The sequence below is a fragment of the Anastrepha ludens genome, chromosome X (genome assembly GCF_028408465.1).
Source record: "Anastrepha ludens isolate Willacy chromosome X, idAnaLude1.1, whole genome shotgun sequence".
Classification (NCBI taxonomy): Eukaryota; Metazoa; Arthropoda; class Insecta; order Diptera; family Tephritidae; genus Anastrepha; species Anastrepha ludens.
The window spans coordinates 42,452,724-42,462,000 of NC_071503.1; the positions used below are offsets into that span (position 1 = coordinate 42,452,724).

The 9,277-nt window shown below is 42.1% G+C and overlaps 2 protein-coding genes across 2 annotated transcripts; both read right to left on the reverse strand.

Annotated features, from left to right (window-relative positions):
- Positions 1–1,992: 1,992 nt before the first annotated feature.
- Positions 1,993–4,245, reverse strand: LOC128869987 (uncharacterized). The gene has a single exon (XM_054112581.1). It carries the CDS (start codon positions 4,243–4,245, stop codon positions 1,993–1,995), a length of 2,253 nt encoding a protein of 750 aa, XP_053968556.1.
- LOC128869988 (uncharacterized) lies at positions 4,245–7,832 on the reverse strand. Its single transcript, XM_054112582.1, has 2 exons — positions 7,713–7,832; positions 4,245–7,636 (listed from the first exon to the last, which is right to left on the reverse strand). Exon 2 carries the CDS (start codon positions 7,488–7,490, stop codon positions 4,245–4,247), a length of 3,246 nt encoding a protein of 1,081 aa, XP_053968557.1. The 5' UTR covers positions 7,491–7,636; positions 7,713–7,832.
- Positions 7,833–9,277: the final 1,445 nt, after the last annotated feature.

The following is a 9,277-nucleotide window of genomic DNA, read 5'->3' on the forward strand; positions in this document are numbered from 1 at the left end:
TTTATGCGGCCTGTGTTAGAAGCAGTAGTATCACAACAGAGAATCTGCACTTTGTCTTCAAGGTTCCAGTTCGTAATAGCATCCCAAACTGCGTCTGCCAGTTCTCTTCCTGTCGAGCTATCCAATTTAGGAACAGCAATAATTTGTTCTTTATTATCGTATGTAATAACTACCGGTACGCGTTCTTCTTTACTTTTACGTCGTGAATCTAGAGCTGGCAACAGTTTTCCGTCCCAGTGGACAGTTATCATGTCCGGGACCTTGTTTTGAAAATAAATTTTTATAGCTTCATTTCCGTATGAACTCTATGGATGGAGGACTTGCTTATAGGGAATTCATGCGTATTGTGCCCCAGAGCCTCAATAGTAGCTTCAATTATAAAGACAGAATCCCTCACACTTAACTGACACCTGTGTAATGCGGCAACTAACTTGGGAGTTATGATATTTTTCCGCATAGTCTTTGTTTGTTAGTTTTGTGTCCACTCCGGCTAAGTGACCGGGCCGACCTGGTTCTCTTTGGCGCTGCAAGAAGATCTTATCTTCATTTATTGTAATCGATTGAAGAGCATCGTCATGTGCAATGTCAAACAAATTCTTTAAGTTTGAAAAAAACTCCCTTCGACGCTGTTCAAACACTTCTTGAGTTTTTTTTGCAATTCACTCCAAACTTGGTATAAGTTAACTAGTTTCTTAACACATTTATATATTGATCTGGTCGGTATACGTGCCTTTTCCCAATAAATAACACACTCACGAATTGTGAGATTTGCACTTTCATTGACACTTAAGTTCACTTCACGAATATTAAAGAACAAAAGTGCCAGTACTTGCCCGTTAGAGGGAAGTTTAGAACCGGTGATTTGATGTTTTACGTCCCCTATTAGAAATATCTCCTTTTTGGAACTTCGTTACTCCACTGACATGTTGACTACACGAAAAAAACGCGATTACTAATAAAATAAACAAGTAATTACATGCAATCAATCCGCCAGTTCGCGCGCGCCGTACTATACAAGTACCGACAGGTTTCCGCTCAACTCGGCACGGGTTGCCGTGATTCTAAATAGACGAAACTTTATTTTTGGATGTTTTGAGACCATTCAAACAAAATAAGAGGGTATGCGTTAAAAAAAAAACACTTTAATTTTTTTGGGACACTCTAATGTACATATGTACTCCTGTAACAACCATCATCGCTAAAAGTTAAAACATTGATATTAGTCAAAATACGGTCACATATTTTACATTGCAATTACGCGGTGCAAGCGTATGGTAATCAAGGCAGAATTGACAGAATTCTCTCTGTGAATTCCGAAAGGTAGTCACGCACCAACCCATTCGGCTATGGCGGCCGATTTATCCATAATACCATCAATAAGTACAAGATTACCTGCGCCTGCCGTTGACATACATCCCCATACCATTACACCCTCGCCTACATGATTCACTGTACTTCCTGTATTGCTTTTATCGAATTCGGTATTGGGTTTTCACCCGACTCGAATCTTTCCTACCGATTGAAAAATGTTGAAATGTCGTCGCTAAAAATAATGTTACTCCAGAAATGAATTTCCTTATTTTTTTATTCATTTACGAACTCAACCCTTGTTGGTGACTGCAGTTTGACGCGGCTGAATTCCGTTTTATCTAGCTCTGGTGCAGTAAATAAGGAATGATTTATTTACTGTTTGGAAAAGCTGAAAACTTTATTTTATTTATTAATAGGTTTACAAAGATTACAATAGTTATGTGAAAATATTTTATATTACATATTCCTTACAATCGTTTATGCGCGCGTCCATGCGCTTTCGCCAACGTCTAGAATCGAAAAGAAAGCTTGCTTCTCTTTGACAGTTAAGCTTGCTTCTCTTTGACAGTTAAGCTTGCTTCTCTTTGACAGCTGTTGATTGGCGAGTGAGAAAAACAGAGAGGTGAAAAAATGCGAAATGGGTTGCCAAGTAACCTTTCGCAACACCCCCCTTCGTAAATCTTATGCGGTTTTATGCATAACGTTTACCCCACGCTTTTCAACCTCGACGTCCAATTTCGCCAACTTTACTATCGGTCGTGTACATAATCCATTTACTGTCTTGACTACTGCGCTACGAGCTTGGCCATCTTTACCAAAATTCATATCTATTACTACTCCTTTCGGCCACGAATTTCTCTTGGAGTTTTCGTCTACGATGACCACCACGTCGTTCAATTTGATTGGGTTTGCTGGTGGCTGATACCACTTTGCACGTCTGGTAAGACAGGGAAGATACTCCTTAACCCAGCGTCTCCAAAATTGGTCAGCCAACTGGCTAGAAATTTTAAAGTTTTGCCGTAGAGCCGATCCAGAGTTGGTATTATCTGTTAGTTCTCGAATACCACTAGAGTGTCCCGTCAGAAAGTGGTTTGGCGTAAGAGCTTCATCTTCGGCTGAATCAAGCGGCACGTACGTCAGTGGCCTTGAATTTAAAATGTTTTCGATGTCGGCTAGAACGGCTCTTAACACCTCCTCTCGCATACCGGAATCTGGTAGAATGTCCATTAGAATCGATTGTGGTGAAGCGGGGGGAATAAAAATCCATTCAATTTCAGGGTATTTCCTTTCTATATCATCCGACGATATTCTTTCAATTTCTTTTACTAGAAGTACACTAGCACCGCGAAAATTGGTGCCGTTGTCCGATATAATTCGCTTCGGTACTCCACGGCGACTCACAAATTGTTTAAAAATCAGCAAAAACGACTCGGTAGATAAAGTAGGTGAGATTTCAATGTGAACTGCGCGGGTGGTAAGGCATGTGAATAAAGCACCCCACCGCTTTTCACGCCTGCGGCCAATTACAACGTCCATTGGTCCGAAATAGTCAACCCCTGTAAAGGTGAACGGCCTGGTAAAAGGTGACACACGTTCCATTGGCAGATCTCCCATTTGAGGAGGTTGTGGAGAAGCCCTACGGTTCCGGCAGGTTTGACATTTTGCAGCACATTCTTTTACCAGCCTTCTTAAGGCGGAGATGCAGAACCTTTGCCTCATCTCGTTGACGACGATCTCGTTGTGATGGTGGTGAAATTTCCTGTGATAGAAGTCGACGAGTAGTCGCGTTACGTCGTGCTTGCGTGGCAGGATTATTGGACGCTTGACATTAATGGCAACACCCTCAGCAGCATCAATTCTACCTTTTACTCGCAGCAGGCCAATCTGGTCTAAGTATGGGGAGAACTTGAAAAGAAAAGATTTTCGATTAATTTCCTCACCATTACGCAGACGACAGATCTCTTCATGGAACACCTCGCTTTGACAATTAAGCATAATTGCAAGCTCTGCTGTCTCTATGTTGTCTGGGTTGAGTAGCTTTTGAAGAAACTGAGAACGTGGCTTTCCCTTCGTAACCAATCGTAGAAAACGTAAAACAAATCGATGCGCACTGCGAAGCTTCTCCCATGTACTAAATCTTTTTACATCCGGGGTTATTTCTGCGGTCGTACCCAATGAGTTGTTAGCGAAATCTATATGCTGTAGAACCTCAACTGTCTCTTCGTCATCATCTGGAAATTTTATAATTGGCCAGCTTGATTCTCGTTCTAGTAGGAATTTAGGTCCACTGAACCAGCGTTGGTTGTCGTCGAATTCTCGGTTGCTGCTCCATTTAGTGCCTTCGTCCGCAATATTCCCACCAGATGGCAGCCACCTCCATTCCCTAACAGCAGAACTCTCGAGGATCTCTCCGATTCTCAGCGCCACGAATTGATGGTATTTTCTTGTGCTCGATCGCAGCCAAAACAACACATTTTTGGAGTCTGTCCAGAATACTCTGCGATTTACTGTAATGGACAGTTCATAGCTAAGAACATTTGCCAGCCTAAGTCCCAAAACAGCAGCTAACAGCTCCAGCCTGGGTATGGAAGTGGGCTTCAATGGCGCAACGCGAGTTTTCGAAGCCAAAAGTGAACAAGATATTTGCGAACCTACTTCTGACCGGATGTAGGCCACCGCAGCGTAGGCTTTTATGCTTGCATCTTCAAAAATGTGCAACTGATTATTTTGGTTTTCGCTGGCAAGTGAAAGGCAACGGGGAATTTTTATGCCGTTGATCGCAGGAATGCGTTTTACCCAACGAAACCAGTTGCAACGTTCTTCTTCTTTAATCGGTTCATCCCAACCTACTCCGGAGCGCCAGACATCTTGTAAAATAATTTTTGCCTGTACAATGACAAAACCGAGCAAACCCATAGGATCGAAAATCGTCATTATTGTGCGCAAAATTCGTATCGCACGATCGTATTTTCATTAAAAACTTCCTTTGGAAAATTTTCAATGTATGTTAACTCATCCGAAACTGGCAGCCGCCACATCCCTAGTACCTTTTCTATAACGGCTTCTGGCTCTTCAAAACATTTGGCGGCTGGAACGTCGTCAGCATCTAATGAAAATAGTACGTGTTTGGAATTATATTTCCAGTTTCTCATTTGGAATCCGCCCTCCTGATGAACCCAACGAACTTTAGTTGCTAGACGAGCCAATTCATTTTCAGAGTCTGCACTCTGAAGCCAATCGTCAACAAATGTGTTACTAACGATGGCCCGTTCGGCGCCGGGATGAAGATCAGCAAATCGGTGAGCGTTACGATTTTGTATGTAGTTCGCCAAGGAAGGCGAACACGAAGCGCCGAATGTCATAACCCTCATCACGTAGATATCATAGTCGCGAGACGAGCCATCGTTTCGCCAAAGAAATTTTTGCGCCACTTGATCTTCTTTTATAATTTTAATCTGGTGGAACATTTCGCATATATCTCCACAAACTGCAAAACGTCGTTCGCGAAATCGGAGCAGTACCCCCAATAGAGACTTTAGTAGATCGGGCCCTTTCAGCAACATATCATTGAGCCCGACACCCTTTACCCTTGCTGCAGCATCCCAAACCAATCGAGTTTTCTTTTTATTGGCATTGAGAACAGTAAATATAGGGAGATACCAAGACCTAGCGCTATATTTTATTTCGTTTTTGTTCAACTTACGTACGTACCCTTCTTTCTCATAATCATGTATTTTGTTTATAAGAAATTGACGAATTGACGAATCACGCTTCATTTTACTTTCTAAGCACGAGAGTCGCCGGATTGCCATAGGCAGCGAATCGGGAAGCTCGACAGCTTCGTGCTTCCAAAGTAACCCGGTTTCCCATCTCTTTTCAGCGGAGATAAAGCGCGTGGTCTTTTCCATGATTTGAAGAGCGCGTTCATCATCTTTAGATATCAACGGCTTAATTGGTGCATATGATCCGATGGCATCAATAGAAAAATATGTTTTCAGTTGCTGGTCCATACGATCGTCTCTGGTTGTATCACATTCGCAGGTATGCAATATTCTCGGTTGTTCAACGCAGTTAGTTTTATCGCGCCCATATACACTCCATCCTAGTCGGCACTTTGCGGCAATAAGGTCGGATCCCCTATCTTCTCTTATTTCGATAGGGATTCCTATTTTAGCGTTGTCCAAACCTATCAAAATTCGCGCTCTTGCTTTACTATAGGGTCGAATCGGCAATCCCTTAATGTGTGCGTGCTTACTAATCGTAGAGCTGAACAGCGACTGCTGAGGAAGTAGTAGATTAGCAACGGTTCGAACGTTTCGAAGCCTGTATTTTTGAGAGGGTAATGTAATCGGTGAAACGTAAAGATTGACAAATTTGGAATTTGCCTCATTTTGAGTAATTTCTCCCGTCCAACGCAAGCATAACGATTCAACTGGCCCATCTAAATCAAGATCGTTCGCCAATTGAGACTCAATTAGCGTACAGGAGGCTCCTTCGTCGATAAGGGCGAATGTACGTATTGCTTTGGTACCGCTATGTAAAATAACCTCCACATACCTGAAAAGCGCCCTTTGCGTTTCTTTATCAGCAGCTGTGCCCAACTCGTGGTATAATGTTGCTTGTTGTCGTTTTCCAATCGCCAACGAAGCTCCATTGTGAAGCAGTGGATGGTGAGCCATTCTACAATCATCTACGCCACAGCACCTTTTCGAATTACATCGACGAATGAAATGACTTTTGAAGCAGCGTAAACAGAGTTTATTTTCCCGTACAAATTTCCATCTGTCACTTTGCGATAGGGCACGAAACTCATAGCAATCGGACAGCGTATGGCTCGCACCGCATTTCAGGCAATTTATCGACTTTTCACTCTGCTCGTTATTTTTCGCAACCACATCGTGAATCATTATTCTGCCCTTTAGTGATTCGCGATTTCCCTTTTTTGCTTCGACGTTGCTATTACACGATGATATCGCTGATGTCTGGATGGAAGTGACCTGGCTAGCGCACATGGCTAGACCGAAAAGCCAATCATCGAATGCAGCAATGTCAGCGCGTCTCAGGGACATACATTGCTGGCCCCAACTCAACCTTTGGTTACATGGCAGTTTAGCTACCAGCTCGTTTAATAGCACTGGATCATTTAGATAATCGTTTAGACCTACCGCCTGCATTGTAGCGCGATAATTTTGTACCGCTAATGAAAATGTTACTAAGGTTTCTAATTTGTCTGGCTTTACAGATGGTTCCTCCCTTAACTTACGCAGCATTACTTGGTGAATTACGTCTGGTCTACCATACAACATGCGGAGTGTATTAATGGCCAATCCAACCGTAGACGGCACCATAAGCCTACCACGAACTGCCTCTAATGCTTGGCCCTTCAAGCATTTCTGCAACCTAATAAGGTTTTCTTGGTCCGTGAATCCGCACCGTATGGTAGACTGCTCATAGTTAGTAATAAATACGGGCCAGTCTTCAGGCCTACCTGTAAAGGTTGGCAGATCTTTCGAAAGCACTTGACGACTAGCTATATGTGCCGCAGTCAAATTTAGGTCGGCTGTCGTAGAGTAACTATACGGATTAGTAACGGTCGGATACCCTCCACAAGGCATATTTAGGTTAGGGTTAACATTTGGGTGTGAAAATCCTGAAGTAACCGATGTTGGCAAACTGTGGAAATTGTGCATTGATGTATATGCAGAAAAGGGTTGAGATGAAGATATAGCTGAGACTGTATTGCTGTTTGAGGTTAAGTTGGGCAGCATGGTCGTCATCCCGTTCGTAGTCGAAGTATACGGAAATGTCATCACGTTAGCAAGGTTAGGGACGACATTGAACGAGGTCGATGGAATGTGTGTTCCCGTTATACCTGCAGTTTGGTTGCATTGCAGTTCTATAGGTTGTGGAACGCCACATGCGTATGGCTGTGCTGTACTGTAGAAGTGTGTAGTCCTAATCCCGGAGGTGCCTGAAGTGCAGGGGGGTGCAAATGGTGCAGTTTGACGAACAGGTGTAGATGCGTGACGATCTGGCGCGGTGTCGGCAGTAGGCGTTTCGGTGCCAATTGTCACAGCATGGCCAGTTTTGTCAGCCTCATCTAATAAACCCTCGACTGCGCTTATTGTATCAGCATCCGCGTTTCCCCGTGGCGATGCAGCTTTAGAAACATCCTCCATTTTTACAGGTTATTAAACGAAAATCTCTTTAAAGCGATTTTTTCAGAATGTTGGTGACTGCAGTTTGACGCGGCTGAATTCCGTTTTATCTAGCTCTGGTGCAGTAAATAAGGAATGATTTATTTACTGTTTGGAAAAGCTGAAAACTTTATTTTATTTATTAATAGGTTTACAAAGATTACAATAGTTATGTGAAAATATTTTATATTACATATTCCTTACAATCGTTTATGCGCGCGTCCATGCGCTTTCGCCAACGTCTAGAATCGAAAAGAAAGCTTGCTTCTCTTTGACAGTTAAGCTTGCTTCTCTTTGACAGCTGTTGATTGGCGAGTGAGAAAAACAGAGAGGTGAAAAAATGCGAAATGGGTTGCCAAGTAACCTTTCGCAACAACCCTCTTATTTTCATTGACTTTGCTGATGAGTAGTTTCCTTCGAGCCATTCGCGAGCTATACCCGGCACGTTTCAAGTCCCTGCGAACTGGATGGACTTCTTTATTAACTCTTCACGAACTTCTGCTTCCACTTTATTGTATTCATGTAATTTTTGGATTATTTTTTAATTCTTCCCTTTAAAACGTTTTATTATGCTAAAAATATTGAAACGAAGTTAATGTTAGTTTTGGCGTATTGTGAATATCTGGTCCATGGAGGATTTTTCAGGGTCTAAAGCCCCACTAATAAGGTCCAATCTGTTGGTTGGAAGTCTTTTTACATTAGTCAGAACAAATTTTTCTTGAAAGAGCAGTGATACATAACATTTAAGATTATGAAGGATGGACAAGATTTATTAATTTTATAAATAAATACAGTATAAAGTTAGTATGGTTCCTTTCTGTGGTGGGAGAGTCGATATCCGACCGGAATGGTAAAAATAGCGTTAGTGGTTGAGAGTAAACATACGACAGGAATGGGTTAAAATTATAACAAAGGTAAACTAACGGTAATACATACATTTATTAAATTTACCCTAGTTCTCTTAAAAATATTTATAAATTAATTCTCATTTCAGTTAACAAAACTTCAATATCTATCTCTCTTTACATATATTATGTCAGTATACGTAACTATATACATAAGTATTTACGTAGTTAGCGTTGGTTGGTTAAAGTGGTGATTCTTCCAGAATCCAACTAGCGCTTCCGTACCATTTTGTTGCCACATCCTCGTTACCAACTTGTTTAACGGTTATTTACAGCATGACTATATCCAGTCTGTGCTGTTTAATAACCTTATAAGGTTGTTGACGTCTAAGCCAGATAGTTGTTCGAGATTCTCGAACAGCGGTTGGCCCAGGGTTAACATTCTGTCCTTCCATAGGGCAGGGCATTCACAGAGGAAATGGAAGATTGTCTCCTTTTTCTCCGGTTGTTTACCACTGTGACAGCATGTATTGTGAGGGTTTCCATTTTGGCTGCTTGTTCTCCGATAGACCAAAAGCCAGTTATGACTGCCGTTAGTCTCCAGGCTTCCCGTCGTTTCATGATTATTATTGCCAACGATTGCTTGAGGTTGTAGGTGGGCCATCCCCAGTGCTTGGATTGCAGCTTGGCTATCCGAAAGAATAGAGATATTGCCCTTAAAAGAGAAATCTGTGATTAGTAGCCTAAAGGCTTCCCCAATTGCCAGTACTTCTGCCTGGAAGAGACTGCTGGTATTAGGGAGACGCACAGATTTCCAATTTAAAGTCTGTGAGAATATATGCCAGCTCCAACACCACAGCCCATTTTACTACCAACCATATAGACTGTAGTATCGAAGTTGTTTAGAAAGAATCCTTTATCCAT

Excerpts from the sequence above, each read along its gene's own strand:
- LOC128869987 (XM_054112581.1), bottom strand. The coding sequence starts at position 4,245 with ATGACGATTTTCGATCCTATGGGTTTGCTCGGTTTTGTCATTGTACAG.
- LOC128869988 (XM_054112582.1), bottom strand. The coding sequence starts at position 7,490 with ATGGAGGATGTTTCTAAAGCTGCATCGCCACGGGGAAACGCGGATGCT.